The 26,321-nt window shown below is 38.1% G+C and overlaps 1 protein-coding gene across 1 annotated transcript in view; it reads left to right on the forward strand.

Annotated features, from left to right (window-relative positions):
* side-II (sidestep II transmembrane protein) overlaps positions 1-26,321 on the forward strand; it is a gene marked incomplete at its 3' end in the record, with an annotated part of 69,429 nt that overhangs the window by 40,319 nt on the left and 2,789 nt on the right. Inside the window, exons 4-13 of the mRNA XM_013323270.1 lie at positions 2,536-2,744; positions 4,314-4,427; positions 5,197-5,400; positions 5,700-5,860; positions 16,480-16,624; positions 16,906-17,036; positions 21,720-21,879; positions 23,824-24,013; positions 24,978-25,081; positions 25,224-25,365. Of these exons, the coding sequence (XP_013178724.1) occupies positions 2,536-2,744; positions 4,314-4,427; positions 5,197-5,400; positions 5,700-5,860; positions 16,480-16,624; positions 16,906-17,036; positions 21,720-21,879; positions 23,824-24,013; positions 24,978-25,081; positions 25,224-25,365 (1,560 nt within the window). The remainder of the gene's footprint in view (positions 1-2,535; positions 2,745-4,313; positions 4,428-5,196; positions 5,401-5,699; positions 5,861-16,479; positions 16,625-16,905; positions 17,037-21,719; positions 21,880-23,823; positions 24,014-24,977; positions 25,082-25,223; positions 25,366-26,321) is intronic.

Consider the following 26,321-nt stretch of genomic DNA (forward strand, 5'->3'; position numbering starts at 1 on the left):
CTAATCAAACCAACTCATTGAATCTCCGGACTATAACTTCTTGTACGCAAAACAATCTGGAAACCTCTCTTGTTACAATACTATTCATAAATGGGGTTAAATTAATGTAAGATAACCATTGCAAGCGTCGACAAACATCGTGCATAAGTAAAGCAGTACAAGTAGAAACAGACGCATCCAACTTGGCAAAATATTTCACGTCAACTGTCAGCGCAGCACAAACTTGCAGATATTTATGCTTTGATGTGTTTTCTAGTCGCTACATCTACATTGCTCGATGCTCATTTCTTTACTTTCCATTTGTATTCTTGAACTAAAAAACAACGTGAGGACATTGTAAAACTTTAAGTCAAATTAAATCGGTCTTCATCCATGAGTAAATAAATAAAGGTATCATAAAACAATTAGTTCACATAATTCGATGCTAGTGTAAATAAGTTCGCATTGTGTTACTTTCGAAAAAGAAACATAATCAAACATTTCTTTGTCGAAATAAAAGGACTTTACTTTTCTATCCGCCAGAGAAATCATAAAAGATGAAGCTTAACCAAAGGGCAAGGCTTACTTACGGGCCTTCGTAAGAGCTTTTATTATTTTAGTGGAAAACTCTTGCTCTTACACAATATACAAAACAGCATTCAACATAAAATAATTTCGTCAAAAGCATTATTTATACATTTTCAATTTTGAAATTTAAATAAAAAGATATTGTTATTAATTTATATCTGTGTATAGTAAGACTTCGAGTAAACTTAATATATTGATTGATGGCATCCCTGCCCTGCTGTGACGTCAGCGTTTGTGGCAACCCTGTGGTCTCTGGTCGTGCGGAAACACAAATAACTGTAAATACAATTGCTACACTATAAATGGAATGTTGTTGAATGTCATTAACATATTGAGAAAGCCTTTGAATTGGATAGTCTTGGAAATTTTAGAAGCATCACTTAGTGGACCAGATTGGTTTGGCAACGTAACTATTTACGTTAAATCAGTTATTGTGCTGACGTTATTTTGAGTTCGAATGCCGCATTGATTACGTATCGAAATCGTTAAAAGAACGTATGTGCCATTACATTCCTGATTATGATATAGATAGCTACCTACACGTACAAGAAGACACATCGATCACATATAATACAAAAATATGAAACAAATAAGAAATTACAAATTACGTACTCGTACACAAGATGTATATTGCGTTACACAGTAATCGAAAATTTTCACGAAGAATACTTGTGCAGGAAAATAATATTTTTTATAGTCTGCGAATTTGCCAGGGATCCGAGTACCCGTATTTTCATGCCATACGAATTCCCGTTGCGGCCTTCCCATAAACTATTCAATATTTTTTTGGGTCGTCGAAATGTTATGAGTGATGACGGATTAAATTGAAGCGGCGACGGTTTGCGCAAACAGGGACCCGGCGGCCGTGCCCGCACGCTGCGGCGCCGCGGGGCGCGGGGCGAGGGGCGCGGGGCGAGGGGCGCGGGATGCGGGGGGGGCATCAAACATTACAAAGGTTACGTTTTTCATAACTGACACGAAGGTTCGAATTTCACCTGTCTTGATTTTAATTTATCGTCATTGTTATTACTTTACGATGACATGAAAATTTGTAGCAGCAGGAATAAATGTGCACGAAATATATAATACGTGCTTTGACTTATAGCATTTAATTGAATATGTATGATTACAGTATTTATGTTTTGTTCTGTCATAAAATGTTTCCGATCTCTCAGGGTTCAACAATTTAGAAGTCACCTCACCGTCACCATGACATATCATGGTAGCCTAGAAATATGATGTTGAAACTCTCCATCATTCAGTAGTGAAGGCGCAAAGTCACAAAAAAACAGTAACAAAAACTAAATAACTTTTAAATTTATTTCCGTGATCCCTCGTCGATATTCTATCAAGATGGAATGTCAAAGGAAAGTTTTTGTACGTGTCGACGTCTGGTATCGGATAAATGATTCTATTCGCTTCTGACATTTTCAGATCTCGATAGTAAACCTAAAATATCGTCGATAGCCAGCGACCATACCTGAGAAGCTTACATACAATAGCTATTTGTGACTACCGGCCAATATCAGAAATATCTCAACGTGAAACTGGTTGAACAGAGGCGCGGTCTGCGGCCGGCGACGGCGGCGGCGGTGGCAGATATTGTGCCCGTGTGATGCGATTTTGTCCATTTGAAATGAAAGCCATTCGTAACTTAGCTCAGAAATTTGTTGATCGAAAATTTTGCACTAAAATATGGCGATGGCATTTCTCTTATTGTAGTTCGCTTACGGTATGATTGCTCGATACAAAATAACTTTATTTTGGTACAGGATTCTTAATACTTTTCTTTGGTTTCTCAATTGCAATTTGTTGAATATGTATGTTTTACCAATTCTTTCTCCAATTTTGAAGCCATCCAGCTGTGTAGAGTGTTTTTTTTCTCAAAAATCGAGATAAAGAGCTCTTAGCTCATTTATTTATTTTATGTCTTTCCTTGTCAATATAAAGCATGATGCGTTGTTTCAGCTTCGACGTACGCGGCAAGCATCTGTCAGAGGCGCGGCACTGGTCCGCGCCGGAGGTATTCGGGCCGCGCGCGCACTTCTCCACTTCGCCGCCACCCGCCGCGCTGCTCGTGCGCGACGTGAAGCGACGCGACGAGGGCGTCTACCGTTGCCGCATCGACTTCCGCAACACGCAGACCACCAGCTTCCGATACAACCTCACCGTCGTCGGTAAACATACCAACCAGCTTCGTCAATTTTATGTATCGTCCATGTTACTCCTTAAAAGTTTAGTTGAAATGATACTAGATTGAAATACAAGCCTCAGTTACATCCTTTTTCATAATTCAAATACAAATGATAGTTATCGTTGAACCCGAGACGCAAGACGCTCAAGTTTTTGATTAAACTTTAAATAAGTAAATCAAATTTCGAGTGTAGTTTATCGTCGCAAGTCCCAAAACTAATTAGTTGGGTCTCTTTACAGTTGTAGAATTCATATAAATGTATAATTAAACAAGTCCTCTGGGTGTCAGAGCATTGTAGTCGTTAAAGTTTCTTGCAGAATATTCAATCACCGGCCGACGCGACGTCGACTTGCGCCGAGGTGCTTCATATTCATTAACACCGCTATGAAATGTTCAATAATTTGATCAGACCCATCGTTACGTATCTACTCGTTACTCCGACGCTAACTGTGATTAATTAAATTTTGACACGACGGCATATTCGCTTCTTGCGCGCAAATCAATTTATCCGTCTCAATAATTCCCTCGCTTTTTACCGATAGATATATGTGACTTTATTTACTCTACCGCCATGCGTTCATTTTAATTGTGGCCATTTTATATTTTATGCTAGCTTTTAGTTGAGCTTTTATAAATGTTATTCGGATTTAGTCGTGATACTGTCCAGTTAGTTAATCCTCGTGGGAATTGTGCGTCCGCGGGTCAATTCCCAAATGTAACGATAATCATTTTAGACAGTTATTTCGATTCGACACAACCAATTAGGTTTTAGCTTGGACATCTATCGCTTATCAAAAATTGAATTATTAAATACTAGCGACCCTTCCCGGCTTCGCTCGGTTGGCAAAGATACGTCTGATCTCTTTTCAGTCATATAAGTAGTACCCTTTTCAGTTATGCCCCGTCTATTAGTAAAAACCTTGTAAAAACGGGCGCATCTTGCCCGAGAGCTGATTATTTGGTCACGCTTATCATTTTATGATCGTGATATCTTCTAAACTATTTGTCAGAATATTGTACTGTGAAAGGTTATTTCAATGTCCACTAAATTATCTGAAAATAAAAATGATTGTGCCGACGAATAGTTTTTTATAGTTTATAGTTAATTTTGAATTCATATTCAGCATTCGACGTGGAGTCCCTCCTGGAAGGAGAGCAGGTCGTCTTCGTGCCACTTGTCCCTTTAATTAAATAACGTCGTTTTATTCTCTGCTCACTCTCTCGACGCTCCTTTATTGAAATTTGATCAATCAGCCTTATGGCCGGAACATTTATTTTGCCTGTTTTATATTCTCGGTTCGTTTTCACTTCGATTCCTCCTCGGATTTTGGAATTCGTTACTCGAATTCGCGCTTTGCGTAACAGCCTGTCGTCCATTTATGGACGACTGATTTCATGTTGCGTTTGTTGCTGCAAATTGAGAGTCAAAATAAAATAAAAAGATAAAACTTTACAAAAAAAAAGAGGAACAGCACATTGACTTTTTCTTAAATATCACAGCTACATCTCGAAAATATTCAAGGCTACAACTACACCAGTAAGTGTATTGCAGTGCCTCCGGAGAAGCCGGTCGTGGTAGACCGGTGGGGGCGCATCATCAATACTACGACGCTCGGCCCGCACGAGGAGGGCGACGACGTGCTACTCACCTGCCGGGTGCTCGGAGGTGAACACTATTCCATTTAACGTCTACTTTTCACGACATCACAACACCAAATATCAGCTTAGACAAATAACCCATTCTATTAAAATGAAGCACAAGAGGAGAGTTCGATAATGCAAGCCCACATACTCGTAACACATTTGTTCAACGACGTAACACTTCTTATTTTTATAAATTTAACATTAAGTTATTTTATTTTAAGGGAGATAAAAAATAAAAATATATCTTTTTCAATACCCGTAAAAATAAAGTCGATATTTTTTGAATAAATATCAAAACAAGATTAGACCCTCGGGGATGGGAATTTACATAATCGAAACATTGATTGCGGCCAACGTCGTGGAGACGGCTCGCAAAAAATAATTCCCGCGTAACTGACGGGTGTCTGATGACGTACGATAAAGTTGTCAACTTTCCTTTTGGAATCGCTTTTAATCAGATTTTAGATACTTTAGATGCCTTTAAGCAGTTTAGAATCAAAATCAAGTTTTGGACTATTAGAGTAGTCTAGTAAAGTGACAATGTTAGTCAATGAACTAAAAATAAGATCTCTTTCGAGTAGTTCATATCTGAGATCATCCAGTTTGCATTTTATTCAAAAAGAAAATAAAAAAGAAACCATTTACTAAGACAGAATAACGAAACGTTCCTCCCGATGCGAGTATAATGTAATATATTGTAAATTATTAGAATTGTAATAAAATTAAGGTAGGGGAGAATAGATGCATTGTTTTCGGGAATTTAAGGTTTGCTTGATGTTGTGTCGGCGCAGGTCGCCCGGAACCATCGGTGCGGTGGCTAGTGAACGGTGTGCTGGTGGACGAGGAGTACGAGCACAACACAGGCGATGTTATCGAAAACCGGTTGCTATGGCCGGCCGTGCGCCGCGCCGACTACGCCGCCGTCTTCACCTGCCAGGCCGCCAACTCACATCTCGTGCCACCCAAGGAGCTTTCCCTAGTGCTGGATATGTTTTGTAAGTTATAAATTCGTATAAATCTAGTGGGTACGCAATGCATAACTACGTCATGTCCTTAATCAGTGTACAATGTAGTACGTAACCTAAATAACTTTGCTCATAATTGCATCTCGCGGCAACTAGACGTATCGCTGAAAAAGTCTGCGCATAAAAAACCGACTCTCAACGTGTATTCAATTACGAAATGATACTTCCAAAACAGCTGCAATTGAGAGCGCAACAAAGCCGGGAGCGGCTGTTTAACAGTTGAAGTGCTTCATTCGCGAACTGGTTTAATGAGACAGCTGGTATTGCAGTGCGGCCGCTCACCGTGGAGATCCGGCGGCCGGCGCAGGTGGGCGAGGGGGGTGAGCTGACGGCGGAGCGCCGCTACGAGGTGGCCTGCGAGTCCGCCGGCAGCCGCCCGCCCGCGCTCCTCACCTGGCACAAGGGCAAGAGGCAACTCAAACGAATCACGGTCAGTGCTCACGCCAGTTTTAATTGTAAAAATATTGTGAACTAGGTCGCAGGATTGTAACAGAGCTTAATTACAGCCATTCTAAAGCTCGTCTTTTTTAATTTTTATTCTACGTCAGAGTTTTTATTATTTCATGGAAATGGCTAAAAGTGGAAATGGGTATTCGAACAAAACCCCATGACTGAAATTGAAATAATAATCCATTTATTGTAATCGTGAAACTTTTAGAAATACACACATTTTGACAAAAATCTGGGATGTTGTTGGAAATATATCTGCAAGTACTCTTTAATATCTATTAGGTACGAGCTGCTTATTTGCCTACGTCGCCGTCTTCTACTTAAACAAAATCTTTGTCAAACTGAATTACTACCTCTCTCTCTCCCAAACTAACTGTTATATAGTGTTCGTTTAACTTGGTGCAACAAAAGAATGAAACGTGAACTTAACTTAATGTGGTATATAAATTACTAGAGTAAATATTTTTGGGCAGATAATGCTACTGAATTAAACGATATTAACATTGCAAGGTTTGCGCAAAAGTTGGCGCGCGTTCAACTTCACATAAATCGTCTGATAATGAAATAAGTTTATCTTTTTATAATAGCAAGTCCAGAACTCGACCAAAATCCAAATTGTTGTTAAATTTAGATACAGTTTCCATGCTCCTAATTGTATTGTAAATAATGAATGATCTATGATTAACATAGACTTTACAGGTTTCTCATTCATTTGATTTAAGTAAGTGAGTAAAGTCTGTTGACGGACGGATAAAATCTTCAGCGTATTTTTAAATGGAATATAAAAAGAATATTAAGAGGTTGTCAAGGTATTTACATATTCACAAAATACTCTTAAAATCTAACTACAAATGAAAAATGGTGTCAAAAAGTAAATTAACGAAACTGTTGAAATAATAAGATAAGTAAATCGGACGAATGCAAGGACAGTGCACTTTATAAAATCCTGGTTACATAATACGCTGAATGTGTCCGGTAGTTAGGTGTAATTAGAGAGGTGACGGGCGCGGCTGGCGAGCTGCCAGGCGCGAGGTCTGATCGATCCCCCGCAGCCGGCAACCGGCAGCCGGCACCGGCGGCCGCGGCCGCGGCAACGGCAGCGGGATGAAAGCGGCCAATTCCTTATCGACGTTATTAACCCCGCTCGGATCTCGTAATAGCCGTATCATTTTCCCTACTTTGCTACATATCTCTTCCGTTAGCTGCCTTTAACTCAATTTAAAACCAGATAAATTCCATTTATTTTCTTAGTCTACTTTTATATATGTGTCCAACATGAGTCACGTTAATTTTACTTCAATTTTTACCTAACCACTATGTTCGTACACATTGTCCTCTGCTGTTTCGATATATTTTAACCATGTGACCTTGAGTTACTGTAATTCCCGACCTTATTTTTTTAAATAGCTTTCCTACGGACCCCTAACAAGCAGCAAGTACTCTTTAATATGTTAAGCTTATCCTAATCTTCACCAGAACTGTCAAAAATTAAGACGAAATTTATGTTTGTCAGTTAAGTCGGAAAAAGCAGGGCGGTTGTAACAAGTTAATACTTATCTTCACGTCTAGAAAGAATTTTCTTTGTAATATACCATTTCCCGATAAACCACATAAGAAATTGCATTCTCTTTTACAAGAAAATTGCCTATGAATAATAATGACCCCGCATATACATATTTATAGCTGTAGTCAAATTTATCTTTAGCAACGCCTTAGGGATTATTTAACTTCCGGTTTTAAGTTTTAAAGTTTGATCATTGCAAAATCGCAAAAATGTATCTTGTCTCGTATCATAATTTTTAATCGTAGTTTATTTTTTATGTTAACTATTGTATAATTTCGATTTCTTATTTTAGTTGTAATTATTATTTAATTCCCCAAAATCCTTTTTGAAAGTTTACATTATCGATGTTCTATTGTGGTCCTACATCTATGTGATAGCAAACATTGTAAAAGTTTGTAGCATTTCTTTGAAGCATTGTTCATTATTTTGCCAGTAGCCCTCGCCTCTAGCACAAAGTTATGACGAACGTTTGCACTCGTAACGAGGTAAAGAAACAAGTTCCCTGTACTACGGCACACAACGAGACAGCGATGCTTTTAAATCATGTAAATATTGGAATACCGTCGAACTGGGAAGTGTTCCCTTTAGTACTTACTCTTTTAATATTGAATTCGTTTCCTTTGTTGACGTCGACGAGGCGACGGGAAACTTTTTGCTCGAGGAAATATAATAACATTGTTGCTTCACCAATAATACCTTCGACAACTGTCTTATGTAGCTTTACTTTTATATTTTCTTTTTTATTGAAGAACAGTTAATTAATTCTACTTTCGTTTTAAGTTTTGTTGATTTAAATGCTTGATGCCGTAATTGATATTTAACTGTGATGAAACACTTAAACGTGTTTTTACAATTTTATCTTAATGATGATTATGTATCAAGTCCTGTATTTGGTAATGTCTAGTGGAAACTCACCATTTATTGACATTTCTTCATGAAAACAATATTCCATTAGACTTAGATATAACAAAGTTTTTTGTTTTATTTTAACATGCCGAGAAAAAAATAAAGTTTAAAACTTAATCAGGTACCTGCATTGGGAAAGATAGCATTTATGTTAGTTGGCGGTTCGCCAGCGCCTCAGCACTGTCAGCTCTGTAGGTACTGCAGCGTCCCAGCGCCGCCCGGAGACAACAATCTCTTTACCTTATTGCAAAAGTTGATGTCATCAGGAGGAGCGAAGAGTGCCCTGTACTGTACCATAATCTTAACAGTTTTGTGGTACACTTTAATGAGAAGATATTACCTTTTCAAACTGTGCTTTGGCTCTGTAATTTCAATTTATTTCTAAACGTGTTATCTCTCTTGTAACTTCTAGATGTTTTCATTAGAATTTTATTTCTAAATTGTAAACCCAATAAAATTTTTGTAATATGCCATATTAATATCCTTTTTAATATATTTTACTGATTACGGCAAGTGGAAAGCTAGCATTTTGCTAATTTTTGAAAGTCACACAATGTGTTGCGCCACATTTTAGTGTTGATGTTATCAAGAGAATACTTAAGTTATGTTTTCTCAAAGTCGTTCCTCAGAATTTATAGATTAATCTAAATCTAATAAATTAATAAATAAATATTAATAATTAGTGCTTAAGCACTAAAACATTATTTTATTTGACTCATTTAGTTTATTTGAAGCAATTAAGAATAAAACCGCCGAAAAGATTATCCCAAAGTACACTTTATTCAATTCCAAGTAGGAAACTAAATTAAATGCAAACATTTGTAAATTTAAAAGCAATCTTGAGCGATGTGAAGGCAATCCCTGAATCCGATGTCGCTCTCTGAGCAGCGGGCAAACACGCCGCCCCGCACCCCGCACGTCCCGCACGCCTCCCACGCGACCTGTTTGCCAACCCATTCCCCGGGAAGAATCGTCTTCAAACATACTTACTAAAACCAACCGACTCTAAACAACAAACAAACAAACACAAAGGCAAACTTCTGTGTACGAATTAAAATTGCTTTCTATCGAATAGTACTAACTAACAGCGTGTACAACTTGTGTGCTACCATTAGGATAATACAACGCTGATTCTATGAAAATTAAAATATTTTAACGGATATTATGGCGTTTTAATTTAGTGTTAATTATCATAAGTTAGGTATTAAGTAAAAACTAGTTGAATACAACTAACACAAAGATAAAGATTCCATAGAGAATGGAGACAAAGAGGCGGTCGTAGCTATTTGGAGCGCGATGTGTCTGTTTTCTCAACAATAATATGGACTGAAAGTTTTATTTGCTATCTTATTCAGATAAAAATTTGTTATATCTTTTGACATTGTATATAAACTAGTTGTCAATCCTTTAAATGATAATTTCCAAGAACAAAATGTTAATTAGCATTTTGTACATTGGATTTACGATTAAAATAGAAACTCGTTCAAAGCGACTAAGGATTGGCCGGCTGATGTTTTCGTTTGAAACGCTCTTTCAAGAGTAATCATCCAACAGTCGGGCGTATTGCAGGAACGGAGTGCGAATTGCAACAGCTTATTGCAGCCACTGCGAACGTGATATCGAGCACTCGATCTGCGAATCTCAGATGATGTATCAATTTTCTTTCAATCAAATTTCATGCACTTTTTACATAATATTACTTATCTTACACGTTGACGTGACATACGTGACGTTGTGATAAGGAAAAGACTTCACAACCATGGAATGTTTTAAAAGAAACTTGAACCGAATTTATTTTAAAATATTCCTCCTTGAGCATTGCAGTGCGGGACGCAGGTCGTGGCGGGGGCGCTGGCGTCGCGTCACGCGCCAATTGTAAGTCAGCGGGACAATTTTATTCGTGCGCCATTTGCTGTAAACTGTGAGAGTCGTTGGGACAAAGTGCAGGCCTCGTAACGTGCAATACAACTGAAATATTGTCTTCATTTAAGAGGAATTTTGTCTTATTCTTAAGATGGGAAACATGTTTTACAAAGATGTTTGAGAAGACTTTATACAACACTTTTAGAATATCTCGTAATAACGTATCTGAGATAGATAGGATTACGAAATTTAGTTTTGTATTATGTCATTAAATAATTATTGTTATATTTTGATAATTCCCAACAAATTAGACTAAAAAAGCTATTTTCATGCTTTATCTGTCATTTTTCGATTTCGCTCATGATAAATTATGAATAATATACTTCTTTGGCTGAAATTCTCTAATTTTAAAGACTAATAAATTTTCTACGCATACATATTTTTGTTTAAGAACTCTCACACGTGTGTTATGTGTACGTTCGATGCAATTAACTTGCTGCTTCACATAAACCGAATTTATACAGCTCACTGCTTACTTGTTCAGCCTCTTCGTTGTTCATTTAATGTTAATATTATAGCAAAGGCTACAGAGTATAAAAATTACAAATAAAGGATCTGAATCCTTGTTATAATTATGACAATTATTTGCAACCTCATTAGTTATATATCGTGGAGTTGACGGATGAAGGAATCTATTTTCTGAAAAATGACAATGCTTATCGTGTAGATGTCACCACGTGGAAATTGTTTTTATGATCTAAGATTAACATCTTCCAGGAACAGGCGAATAATTCTATTTTCATCTCCTATTAAATGGTGTCGATTGCTTGTGTATCGCAGCCACGTCTGCTGCAGGTTGAATGTTACAAAGCTTGTGTTCTCCTGATTAACTGACACCTCGCTACTGGAGCGGCCGACGGGAGAATACCGCCACTGCTCAATGCAACGGATTTACAATTCTATTCCAATAACAGTACGATCTCAAATAGCTCGTCTAGTACCACTGCATCCGAATGAGTACAAACAGTCAAGTATGCACTGGAACCTGATCTCGAAACGTTTTGCAATTTAGCAGAAAATGTTCGCTAAAGTTCAAAATGTAGTTTAAGTACACAATATTTCAAAGACTTTCCATAACCTGTTAAAGCAACATTTGCCTATTTGCAAATAGAAATTCACGAACGTGTGGCAGATTTAATGGGAATCTATTATATCAATGACTACATTACAATCTGGAGGTGTTAGAATTGCACTAATAATTCAGTCAGATCGCAAACAAGCAAACACAGAGTGTGTTTACAGAGGGCAGAGGCGCAGTTTGTCAGAGATAGCACCGACACAAACATGTCCGGCGCAATCAATACGCGCTATATTGATGATATCATCTCCTCGCCTCACCTCCTCACCTCACTTCCTCACCTCCTCTCACACGTTATCACACATAATTGAAGCTAATTAGTGTTTATTGACCCCATTAACATGATGATTATAATTATTACTATATATATATATATATATATATATATATATATAAATCAATGATTTAATCGAATTTATTTCAGCGAATTTATTTTAAAATTATATTTCAATGTGAATTTTATAAGAGAAAGTTTATTACGAGTATATTTGCAATTTTTAAATAAATCTGTAGAGTATGTATATTGGTACTTGAGGCACGTATATCTTTCATATATCTTTTTGCTAACAAACGAAGCGAACTAACAATAACTGACAGAAAAGCGGGATATTCTGTTAAGGTTTGCTCAACAAATTTGCATAACCAATGGAAAATTATGATTATGACGCGTCTTGAAAATGCTAATCAGCAGTTATACATACTTTTTAAGCGTCTTTTTATTAATTGTAACATGATGGAGGAATTTGTGTATTTATATATTTATATGAAATGCATATTTAGCTATCTCTAATTGTTAACACATTTATGATATCTATATATATTTATTACAATACCGATGAGCAAAATGACAAAAACGTAAATACTTTAGGTTGCAATGAAAAATGTTATTAAAATAAAACACATTTCAAATTCAGTTGCATCGCAATTCTTCGCCGAGGATCGTGTCTACAAACAACATGCCCATTTATCACTCTCACATGAAATCCAACATTACACCGCCCGAGGGATAAAAGCGAATTTGCCAAGTGAACCTCTGCGCTTTAATGTTTCAGCCGAATAAAAGCAGAGAGAATGGACAAATAGGATACGCTTATCCCCTCCCTAACTGCATCTCTACACAACAATTTTGTTGTAAAATTCTGTGTAACGGCGCGCTGGTGAAGTGAACATGGAGACACGTACAGCCACAATACGCCGCGCGCCATGTGCCATGTGCCTTGTGCTGGTGTCTTGTGCTTCGCAAGCAGCTGAATTATTGTCCGCGCTTAGAAATAATAGCACAAAACTCTCAACACGTGCTCTAACAGATTTCATCTGTTCTATCTTTGCACGTATACATCTAATGTTAACAAATATTATTCACTTCAACTTAGATTATCAGAAAGAAATATCATCAGTTGAGACGACGGATAATCATTTTTATCATCTTGTACACCACGGGCGCTTAGTGTAAATTTTCTTGCTATTTTAATATTTTCTTGGTAGTCAATGACAAAGTAATTTCGTTTTCCTTTATTTTCCAATTCGCTCTATTACTTTCAATTGATTACATCGGACAGTATATGGTGGCAGTCTGTATATTACGGGAGCTGTCCTCGAGCACTGATTAACTAACACGTGCCCGGCTCCGGGCGGAGCGCTGCCGGCCGGTCACCTCTCTCCCTGCTATTTACTGCCCCTGCCCCTGCTCAGAGCATCCTGCGACATAGCGCGGCGCCCTCTATCGGAATGCAAGACACTCCATTGTCGTGTAAAACAATTCGAGACAACCGTGCCGGGTACAACGACAATCGAAATTAAATTGTTGCTGAAATTCGCATTAATTATTTTGTATTTGCCTCTCTCTAGTAACTGATAGCAGCTCTAAAGTGTAAGGTAACATAATATTTTCTTTAGATGTCGTTACGACAGGAGCAGATGTTGATTACAGAGTATTTTAACTTTGTAAAAGTTTTATTTGTTTCTTTAAGTACACAATTAAATTAAAGCTTTTATGAATAAATATTACCCTAGCAAAGATATACAAGATAACATAGAACGGGTAAACATTCCGGATTCGTTTTCCGGAGTTCAATACACATGTTGATTAATCGATTATATCGATATAAAGTAAAGCCATTACAAAAAGTAATTACATAAAATAGAGTAAGTAGCCGTTGGCGTCGGCTGTAGCGGCCACAATCAACTTCCATTTGCAATTCAAATGTTATTGAAACATACAACACACACACTTACACACTCACACACACACACACACACTATCATCATACAGATCAATCCATTTGCCGCCGCGCACTAATTAATAAAAGCTACTTGTTTGTGTGCTTTGTTAGTTTCGTATATTAATTCAGTAAAAAAGTTTATACAATAATATAATAGTATAACTAACACAATGATTCAATGTCATATGAATACTTAAATAAACTTATTAAATTTCGCCGTTAAGTAAATAACAATTAAATTATTTCTAATTTCGTAAATATATTTACTCATCTGAGATAGGATTATAACCAAAGAAAGAAGCCTCTCAGAGAGGCTTGAGGGTCCGCCCGCTCCGAACCCGGCGCCTAGTGAGCGTTGCTATGCCAAAATATTCCTCCTTATTTAATTTTTAATGGAGACCACTTTCTCTTCTCATCTAAGTGTATTTATACATTTATAACATGTACAAGTATTTATTTCATCTAATTAACATGTAACACTTTATCTCGAGTATACTTTCATTATACGCATTCACAAGTCGCCGTTTTGTTACAAAGTGACATCCCATTTTGTAGCAATGAAATAGGTAACATAATAATTTGAGAAAGCTATAGTGTAAAAATCTTTGTGTCTCTGAAAAAAATGTCTGAATTTTAATGCAAAATATTTGCACATAACTGTAAAACCTTATATCAGGTTAGAATATATTGTAATATTATAACATAATGACGTGGAGGTCCCATTGAACTTCTGTACGTGCCAATGAAGCACGCACTCGCACAAGAGGCAATTTATCGCGCGCGCGTGTGATCCTCCCCGCGTACCGCGTGCCGCGTGCCGCGCTCCTCGCGCCCTCGCACTGATGATAGGACGTCGCGATTTGAACATTGCATACCAACTGTGTTATTGGAATCGGGTTTTGATAACAATAACATACTAAATATATTTGCCATTTGTATCATATCAGTTTTAGTATCGAAGTTGAAGATTATTGTTTTAAAAACATATTATATAGATAAACAATATTTATGTTTCAGGTTATTTGTGTAAAAATAAAAACTAGTTATACATATATGTAAGACAGTGCACTGTCCGTCAGTTTTATCGTCAACGTACAGACTTCGGGCATAACAATGTTTGCCTCTTTCGTAAACAATCCGTGAAATATAATGGCACGTCGTCGTCGTCGTCGCAGCCGCGAGGAGACGGTCGACTAAACAATCCATCACTTATGTCGATATGCGGTCGAGGAGGTTGTTTTGACGATCCTCCTCCAGCCCCTGCAATTCCAACAACCCTAACATTTTTTAACGACTGGTCCGTCCACTTCATTACATTTCCTTCAAAAGGGCGAGTTTTATAACAATTTGTAGATAATGTCGTTTTAAAAACAACTCATTTTTATTAACTTAAAATTCATAACATTACTTCTGTAAAATTATCTTTGAATTGGTGTAGTAAAATTCAAATCAGATTTCGTCGTCGAGTTGGGAAGCGACAAGTGTACGTCTACGTTCACATTGGAACGTGACGGCGAGCCGGAGCGGAGTCGCGCGGAGCCGCGGACCAACAACTTATACCAGACTTCATCTTATCCATCATCTATATACATAATAATACACCATTCATATATTTGTGAGCCCACAACTCTATAAATAAACTTCTATTTATGTTGGTGTTATCATGATTTGTATATTTCTGTTAACGTGAAAGCAACATTTTAGTAAAATTATCGATTATTATAAATGTAGCGAGTCGTGACCCGGCGCAGAGCACTACCAGCCCGACACTAATCACTTTTTTTAATTTTTCTGAACACACTACATTTTACATTTAACACAAAAAGTAATTGTTTTTTTTTTCAGCAAAACACAGACAATTCAGATTTAAATAGAAACATAAATTGAAAAGATGGTAGTTGTACGTGATTAAATACGTGTGGAATCAGTGGAAATCAGATTTTACAGCAGCAATACGTTGTGCAATCAGATGCATCATTTTCATCCGTATTTTTCCATAGAGTAGTGAAATAAAAATACTACAAATAGTAAAGCGCGGGCCGGCTACGGCTGGAGCCGGGTAATCAATTACGTGAGAGTACTGATGGAGCAAAGTTAATAGAATCACCGCACCCCGCACCTCACGCCCCACGCCCCGCGCCCAACATCATTCATACACGAGGCACTAATAAACGCATGCCATGCGGATGTAGATATAATTTCGATCAGATAATTGAAACTATAATAAACAACAGTGCCGTTTAGAGACACCCCAATGAAGTGATGCTTTAAAATATGAAGCGTAGAAAGTAATCGTATACAATATAAAATGTTTAAAAAAGCACTTGCGATATTAGCCCAAATTTATGGCACGGTTCTGGCACATTTCCCCCGCTACTTCTACATTACTTTATTTCTATTCATATCTCTTTACCGCTATCTGTTGTCAATTTTCAGTATTCATTGTTTCACCAATCCCGAAGTCAATATAAAGATTAAAAGGAAATGTTGAAGAGAATTCGATAAAGCTCTGCATGTGATATACGCTCATAACACCATTGTATGTCTGTGTGTGTGTGTGTGTGTGTGTATGTATGTACAGCGAGCGTTTACTCGGCTCACTAAACTTTCAATATCGCCTCGGCGCCAAGTTTCCTTTGTTCCAAATCGTTCAGCGCAGGTTTGTTTGTATGGTTATTGTATGATGCAGCCGCGGCCGAGTTGCAAACTAAATCATTGAATACAACTTTGTGTGTACGGATTCTGTGAATACGTGCATTCAACTGCTTCAAATTGAATAGCTAAGAATACTTTGATATTAACAGTTATTTGAATGTGAAAAACTTTCAGTGGAAGGAAAAGTTAAAGTTTTACCATCTCTGTTAGTTGTGTTTGCAGTGACGATCTGAAGAGTATGTTGTGTGCAGGAGGAGCTGCGGGACAACCTGACCGTGAGCGTGATGAGCTTCGTGCCGACGCTGGACGACGACGGCAAGCCGCTCGTGTGCCGCGCGCAGAACCCAAACGTCTCCGCGCTCTTCCTCGAGACCTCCTGGCTAATCAGCGTCGTTTGTCAGTACCACACCTTAATACTAACTGATCGTGTAGCACTACATTTATACACTTTAGATAGGGAAACCATTAATCGATAGCAAACTGTATGACAGACTATAGGCGGTACAATTAATTTATATGTGATTTATCTTTTGTTAAACTTAAACCTTACAAATCGTCGTGGATTTTCACAGCCAAAACATATTGATATTATTTATGTATAACTGTTCCAGCAGTGGATTAACACGGTCGAGTGCAACTTATATTTGTTATAAACTAATGTCCGGGACATCTCACAGACCCTCCGGTGGTGCGCTTGCGGTTGGGCAGCTCGCTGGCGGCGGGCGACATCAAAGAGGGTGACGACGTGTACTTCGAGTGCCACGTGCGTGCCAACCCCCCCGCGCGCAAACTCTCCTGGCTGCACGACGTGAGTCATCCCTCATCTCTCATCCCTCAAACAAACTACATGCCAAATATCAAGTTCATTTGAGTAGCACTACATAGTACGTAAGTCGTCACACACTGCCACTTTCCCAAATTTGAAGTGGCTAAGGGATGTACAAAACTCGTCCCCACATAATATAGTCTCCCCAAACTTGAAGTTCATACGGTAGGTGCAGTATGTTTTCCTCAGTAATTGAAATAGATGTCTGCACGAAGTTTGGAGAGAGTTGTTGTCGCTTGCCGTCCTTTGTATTTACAATTTTTAGTTTTATCAACTAACCGTGGGTTTCTGACACCAATATATCCGTTTAAAACATATTATTATTTTGTTCTTTTTTTGTTAAGATTATGACAGGGATGACTTTATGTTTCATAAAAAGATTTTGGTCTCAAGAACCAACAATAAGTTGTGTAAAAACCGATAGTAGTTTTAAGGAATGAACTGCTCGGCTGTGCTCGAACACTCGCTAAGCTTAACTTTTAATTATGTATGTATCAAACTATATTGGGGTAGGTACAGGGAGTTACGGAACTTAAAGAAGAGATGAGTAAATTAAATAAGAAAATAGGTCCTCGACGACAAAAAGTAATGTAACAAGGAGGATGAAAGACCCACATTAAATATTCTGCAAATAATCATACTTATTTTAATTATCAAGGTATTTTTTTCGCTTTTGGAGCCGGCGCGTGGCGCGAGCTCGGGGGCGGTGTTTGGGGCAATTAGTAGCACTCTGCCGCGCGCCAACGCACACCACTCCTCATGTACTTCAATGACCAACAACATAATTTTAATTAATTGTCAAAGATTATATTTGTATATTCTTATTTATGTCAATGTTAGAAACAAATATTTTTAACATTAATGATATAAATGACAAATAGTAGACGAACAATTAGAACTCAATTGATAGAAGAGTAATCGTTACTTTCTGACACAAAAATCCCCCTTTAAACTATAATATATTTTTATAACTGTTTTTTAGATAATGTATAAACATATTAAGTTAATATAAAAATACGGATGAAAATGATGCATCTGAATAAAGTTTTTAAAGTCGTAGTTTCATTTTTAAAATTATTTAACTACACGTTACGCCCTTATATTTATTTCAAAAGTAGTTTAAAAGATGTTCCTGTTTTTACACTATGCTACATTGTTTTGATGCCTAGTATGGAGTAACTTTATAGTGTTCTAACGAGATAAAATGTCTTATAAAATTGATGTCGCAGATGTCGAGTGAATTCTGAAGATTGTGAAAATGAAAAGAAATGCAAATTGGATTAGGTGGCCTCGTTACCGCCGCCTGCCCCGCCCCGCGCCCCTCGGCCTGCCCCGCCCCGCTCCGCCCCGACCCCCGCTCTACAATCCAACGGATTTAGGGTTACTGTTGGATTTAAATAAGAAATATCTTTATATATTTCTCCGGAGTCCACAAATTGGACCCCAAATTAAAATTGATGGGAAAAGTGGAAATATTTTAACGAGCATCAATTTATCGTATCTTTAAAGTAGCAAATTCAAAAAGACATCTATTTATTAATTGATAATATCAATAAACCTCTCTATAAGTTTATTAGTGAAATGATTGTAAGATGAAGTGAAGAATTTACCACAATTTTACATTTATAAATGCATCATTAAATGAAAAATAATGGTATACAGAAGAATAGTAAATGCATTCACAGTAAATATCAATGACGACATAAGTAAAGAAACATCAGACAATAGAGAAAGGCAGCTCTAGGTATTCGTAGGTAAGCAAAGAGGCTATCGATGAGCGCTGAACAAAGCGGCCGGTATGGAAACACTGGAGTGCGACATGTCGAGCGATGTTCAATTTCGTGGTCAATTGTAAATGATTTATCCGAGAAAGCACTTTGCGAGAGCTGAGCACACGTAGCTCTCAATAAGGCTACGTGAAACTGTTTTGATTTTCTACCTTCCGTCGTATTGAATATGCAATTTATAATGTCACCATTCAATTATTTTATATTCAAAATGTATGAAGTAATATTTCATAAATTTACACCCAATTCAAGTTAATGGTAAGGAGGCACTTAGACGCATTAGCTTAATGATCCGATAAATGTAGTGGTGTCCTTAGAATTTTCTATCTAGAAATTTGAAAGGCGAAATAAGAATAGGTGTAATTTAAAACTTTTGTTATAATGGAACAAGACAGTGAAAAATACAAAATTGTAGAAATAGAAACGACTGGAGTCTTGCAAGGTGATCCTTTGTGTAGGGTGCCGGGGCGGCAGCGGGCGATACATATTTTAGCCACCTTCTCACCTACTTGACGTTCTCCAGCATGAAAAATAGATTGCACAGTTGCAGTCGCAATTGTAGTTGATGTCGCAGTCGCAGTCGCAGTCGCAGCGGGTGCGGGTGTCTCTCGCTAGACACATGTCTCAGTTCCCATTTCTTTAGCGCTATATATTTTTGTAAATTTAATTTTAGATGAATACAATTGCATAAGTTTATATTTGGTTATGTGTTCATAAGAATATACGTATGTAGTATACGTATAAATGTGGCACAATATTTCTTGTTAACTAGGGTTTGTATGGATACTGACTAATTTTAGATAATAAATGATTAATTCTGAAATTAAAGTTGATGTGAGAGAGAAGGAAATAGAAGGTAGTAACGATTGATATGACTGGAGATAGTACGATCTGAAGGAAGAAATTCTGGTGCGCTACCACATAGTGGGGCAAGTAAAGAAAGGTGATGATACGTCCTCTATGAATCTCAATTAATATTCCATTATGGCAACAAGAAACACGTCACGTTGGGTTGAAGCGGAAATTCCTACGTTGATGTGTTAAGCGAGAATGAACGATAATAGGCCGGAAAACAAAGCGGAGTAGAGGAGAAACTTGTCGCAAACTCTTTGTGCCGCCTCACCTCGCCTCGCTCGCGCACTAATTACCAAACATTTAAATTCTTTTGTATCGCCCTCGTCGGCCGGCGCCTCGTGCAGGTTGCGGCCGCGAATACACCGAAGCGGCTTTTTTTAATGACACTGAACCGTACGAAAATTTCGCTCATATCAATGTCGTGGGGTGGTAAACATTTCCCTCGTAAATAGGAACTTATTCCCTTTCCTTTTACATTGTATACGTAGTTTGTATATTGTCGGGTCCAGGCTGTCTAGTAGTTCTTCTGTCAATGAACAATTTCATCCCTTGTTAAACTAAGTGCTCGTCATAATTGAATACCCTTTGCATTTTTTCCTCTACACTCGGTTTAATTTCATTTAACTCAATATCAAACAATACTTTATTTAGTAACAAAAACCAGCAACAGTATATATTTGAAATGATAGCAAAATTGGACGTAACTTTCTACCTTGGCTTCATAAAGCTTTGTATTAGAAATGGATACACAGACAATTGGAGTATTTTTGATATTTCAGTTTCGGTACAACTGACGAAAACAAGAGCAGAGCGGTCTAACGAATGTATAGATTTTTGAGCAATTCTGAAGCTTGTACAAAAAGTTCAAATAATGAATAGAGTAGTTTGAAACTAGCCGTGATAGATGTGTTACTGTATTTTTTGCATTTTAAGTAAGCTATTCCAGACCGTTAGAAATACACATGGAAGTTATATCTACTGTTCGATTGCACGAGACGAGAAAACTTTTTTAATTGAACGCTAACGATGTTGCAGTCACAATATTTATAAGCATGATGTAGTGACGTCACGCGTCACTGTTGACCCCCCCCCCCCNCCCCCCGCCACTCCTCCGCCGGCAGCACGAATGTCTGGCAGATGTAGTGCCGAGATATAGACCTTCTAGCGGTTTTAATGGACGTTCAAGTTTGATGCGCTCGACTACATTTAATGCCGTCGCATCGCACTTGGCGCTAGGCGGTGCACTATTCTCTAACGAATCCAATTTACACTTGACAATAAATCAATAAAGTTACATTTTTCATAACGATATTATTGTTAACTTTTTATAAATGTAAACTGTACTGTTTGTCTTACAGCAAATATAGCGCGTATTACAACATAGAACTTTATAAAAATATACGATCACTATAAAATAGTTTTAACTTATTTTTTTAACCTTGTTTTTCGCTTTTCTTCAAATAAGAAATCTTGCCACCATAAGGGTTAATATGTACTAACCAGCTCATAGCAAGCATACATATGTTGAGGCTGTATGTTGCGATGAGAACTTTTTCATTGCATTATAATCACAAAAATATAATTTAACTGTAAAATAAAACATATACCGCATACCGCACCGCACCGCCCCACACCGCGCTCCGCGAATCTCTATATCTGGACAACTTGCAACTGCTCCAACAATATTAATCCTCTTACTTGATTCCGTACTGGGAATAGTAAGTCCTTCAACACACAATAGCCTCCTTTGTCAGCACACAAAACTATTATATATTTCAATATGTCCGGTTTCATTAATATCTAAGTATTTGTATGTCGTTTTACTTTTGGTGTATTAGATGTTTTTTTTTAATTCAAAACTTCCATATTTATCACGATATTACTAATCAACATTGTCGATGGTAATTACTTTTTAACTTTCTTACATTTCTGTCATCAGTTATCACTATTATTAAATACAAAAATATAATTTGTATCTTAGTAACTTTACAAGTTGTTGATAGTGTAGTTATGTTTGGTGTAGGACCTGCCGCTGGTGCACAACGCGTCCGCACGTGTATTCCACAGCAACCAGAGCCTCGTGCTGCAGAAGGTGACGCGCCGGAGCAGCGGCCGCTACGCCTGTTCCGCGCTCAACGCTGAAGGCGAGACAGTCTCCAACGAGCTATACTTCAGAGTTAAGTGTAAGTCCTGTGCCCCTTTCGCTCACCACCCACGTCTCATGACATGCCATCTATTAAAAAATCGAGAGTTTCGAAAAATTGTTTAATATTTCAATTATTTTGTGCAAAAACAATCGTAATTCAATTATTTAACTTTTTTAAATTAAACAACAAACAAAGTAAAAGTGCAAACACGTTTAAAATTTTGTTCAGGAAAATTGTGTCATTAAACAATGAAATCACCGCGTCGGCGTCACAATGACCTAATTTGAAAAGATAATTTTTCCCGCCTTAAATTAACGAACAAAAGAGGACCAAACAATGGCCGGCGAGAACGCGCCTATGAAGATTGCCGGAGCTTGAATACATTTACATGAATTGAAGGAGACTTAAGAAGCGTGAGCGCACGAGTGATCAATATCCAGGTGAATGTTGTGCCTTGTGGAGGACGAGGAACATCAGCAGCAAGCCTCGCTGCAATATTAGATCATCGTTTATTGTTCAAAAACAACTGTAGCGACCAGAATATTCTATGCATAGATATAAACGAGCTGGTCCAAAAAAGAACTGGATCAATGACCACTCGATGCTATAAGAATATTTTTTAAAGATGGTTCATGTTTGTAATTAGAAACACAGCGCTTTATTGTCTGTCAGTGAACTAATTATAGAAGTGTATCTAGTTTTTAAATAAAAAACTAATGGAATAAAAAAAAATATTAGACTTCAAATATTATGGAAAAAAAAAACGTGTTTCTTTACTTCGATGTCAGTATAAAAAGGTCAGGTTATGACAAGTTAAAATGCAATAACTCGCTTCGGTTATTTTACAAACGTAATGCAACGAACTATCGTGAAAGCGCTGTCAATGTCTGTCAAGCCGCCAACGATATATCATAAGCAATTTTTGTCTTCAAACTTTTGGGCGGGCGAGAAGCTGCGGGCGGATACGGGCGGCGCGCACGTGACATGTTTCGACAAGCAGACAATCAGCACCAGCTCGCAACTTGCCAAAAAGACAATATCGCGTCACGTGTCCATATCGTCATAGCCTTCTCAAACCCAGCGGCCCGCACCTCGGACATCAAATTCCTATTTTTTTTGTATTGGCCAGCTCAAAATACAGTGATATACAATAATATCCGTAAGTGTAGTAACATTGACAGATATAAGTAATGTTTGATCCTCGGCACGTTCAACACTTTATCATGATGATTATCTCAAGCATAACATATTACTTCAATTATTTATTTACTGCTGGCTATTTATGTTTCACATAGACACTTTGCTAGGTCGTTATCAAAGAACTTAAACGTGTGCAGAATTTACAAAAACAGTAAAGTTATGTAACAGACACATATTTCAGTAGTCACCAAAATTCAAATATCCCAATCCACTCCAGAATATTGTGACTGGAATATTTTTGCGGCATGATGTTTGAATAACCTAGATCTTGTTTTTTATGCGAAGGCAAAAACTCTCGACGTGTACTTCTGTGTTATAAAAACACGAGCATTTTTATGTACTTTACTGCTTTACCTTTGCCATACCTTTGTGCCACGAGGCTAGCAAACAGCTGCGCCACGACACCACAACCTCACCACATCACACTGCAAACACCTCATTCCATTTTAAATAATCATTTTGAGGTTCCTCCTAGAAATGTATAGCTTTATTGGTGTTACCTACACGGCGAGTTTGCTCCACAAAGGCGTTAAACGCTTACAAAGTGGATCTAGATTGCTTGTTAGATGCCAATACAAGGAAGCTATATTTTGGAAATTCTAACCGTAATTTAAATATTTACAGCGGGTATCATCCACAGTTTCATCACAAGTAAAAATTGTCGATTCTCGATTTTTTCAAACAATTTCATCTTAATAGCCAAAAAGAATTAATCGAATACATCTTATTGTCAAAAGTTGTTGTGTTTTGCTGTACGTGTGTGTGCGTGTGTGTTTGCAGACGCGCCGTCGTGCCGCAGCGGTGGCGTTGCGGTGGTTGGCGCGGCGCGCGGTGAGTCCGTGGTGATCGTGTGCGAGGTGGACGCCGACCCGCCCGCAGCCGTCTTCAAGTGGAAGTTCAACAACTCCGGAGAAACGCTGGACGTCGCCGCCGACAGATACACCTCCAACGGAAGCGCCTCCAGCCTCAAGTAAGTGATTGCTCCACTTATGTTTAATCTTAAAATTTTAATTTGCATTAAATCAGAGGAACAGAAGTACCAAGATCTCAATACTGTTTGATTCACAAATAATGACTAGTTCCTTCTACTTTTCATTCCAGTCTTATTTTCGAGGACGATTTGAAATGGAGACGTAATTTTATTCCGTCAATTACGTGTGCTCCGACCCTGGCAGAATAAAAGTCCGCAATCGTGGCATCCGCAATTTGAAACGTGTACAACGAGCTATAGGTTCAGTAGGGAGACGACCTTGTGCTCGCGGCGCGGCGCTCTGTGGCTCGCGGCTTCTTACACGCGCGCTCCTTTGAATTTAGGATTTGGAATGTGTATAGAGTTGTAACGAGTTTTGCGGAGATGGGAGCCTTATGTAATAATGCTTCCTCTTACAATACAATCCTTTGAAATTTGTTAATACTGAACCCACAATGTCATGTTTTCCGTTTCCGTTATGTGTTTGTGATAATAAGCAAATGGTTATCCTGATTTCCAAATAAGTAATATGAAAACTTAGGTGATCTAAACCTGAAGATAAGTATATATAACGACTCCCCTCAAATCAACTGCTTCTAATGATATATATTTAAGAGAACAATTATTTAATAAAATTACATAATTTGCTAATACGTACATGTATGTACTAGCATATAGCTACCGTTTTTTGAAAACTCAAATTTAATCCATGTTAAAAAAGCAATATTTCTCCGCTGAATAGGAAATGCAGAATTTAAAATTGGTCCGTATTTTCTAGTCGAGTGCCATCCGCTTCTGGGTATTTGATGTTTATATTTGTACGAGATTGTACGTGCGGGTTATTGCGAGACGGCGCGGCGCTCCTCAACTCAGAAATACTAAATATACGTACAACCACACGATCATACCGAGTCTTAAATAAAAATATAGAAATATCTCTAGTAAATAATGATTCCATAACCAGGTACACCCCAGTAGCGGACCTGGACTACGGCACGCTGTCATGTTCCGCATCCAATGAAGTCGGCAGCCAACTCGCCCCCTGCGTCTTTCAAATGGTGGCTGCAGGTGAGATCAACACAAAAAAAGTAAAAAAATGCTTTTGATACGCTTTGAAATATTTGTAGAAGTACATATTAATCGCCTTTTTACAGATAGCTAAATTTTATTATCGGGGTTTCCTTAATTGTTTGTTGTGCGCGATGTGCAGGCAAGCCGCACGCGCCGCGCAACTGCTCGCTGTGGAACCAGACGGCGGACTCAGTGGAGGTGTCTTGTGCCCCGGGCTTCGACGGTGGTCTGCCGCAGCGCTTTCTACTCGAGCTTTATTCCGGGGACGACACCGTGCCCAGGTAACCGCACGCCGGCGCACTAGCCAAGCCCCCAGTACGAAGCACATGTCAATTCTATCGAGCACTTATCCCAACACCCTTTTATTTCACATTGTTTGCACAAACATTAGGTTAACCATGTTCTTTATTCATGAAAAAATAATATACGAAAAATTTGCAGGAAAATGTTGTTTCCATTTTGCCTTAAATTATTTGCGTCGAAACAACATGCAAAGAAGATTAGTAATCTCAAAAGAGCAGCTTAATTTAAAAATAATTCCCCGCTCGAATCGCAGAGCTCACAAATTGGTCCGCGCGAAGGAAACTTGCAAAATAAACGTGAGTTACGAGTCTCGTCGGAGGTGTTGAGATGAAAAAAGGGTTCCATCTAATATTAAGCGTTATAACGGGGGTCCTCGGGAGGCGCCGGGCGGGGGACGGTGGGCGCCGGGCGGGGCACACGGGATAAATACGGCGATGACGGTGGTACATCAACGGACAATGGCTCCTAACGAGAATTTAGATGTGTTCAGGAATTTCGACCTTCATTCTTCTGAAGAATAAAAATGGCAAAAGTTTTATTTTGTCCTTCGACGCGAGCTCCGTACAAATTTGTCAACGAAAGAAATTCTGTCGTGTAATTTTTATTAACGACGATCCTTTGTGGAGAATTTGTTCGTCATAATGATCCGACTCCGGAATGGCCCTCCGCGCTAAACACACGCCCTTCATAATTTATTACTCTTGTTTAGCTTTTCTTGAAATCGGAACGTTCCACCTACCTGTACCTGTATTAACTTCCTTTAGTACACGGTCGTGAAGGCTCCTTATTCTTTTACCATTTTATAGCAAGCTTAAGTTTAAAAATGAGTATTGTAGTAATTACGCGCCACCACTGAGATAAAGTTGTAACGATGCTCGTGCACCAGCTGCCGGAGAATGCGCTACGAGAGGGGGCCTGGGCGGGGGCGGGGGCG

The sequence above is a fragment of the Papilio xuthus genome, unplaced genomic scaffold (assembly GCF_000836235.2).
Source record: "Papilio xuthus unplaced genomic scaffold, Pxut_1.1 DF825752.1, whole genome shotgun sequence".
NCBI classification, from domain to species: Eukaryota; Metazoa; Arthropoda; class Insecta; order Lepidoptera; family Papilionidae; genus Papilio; species Papilio xuthus.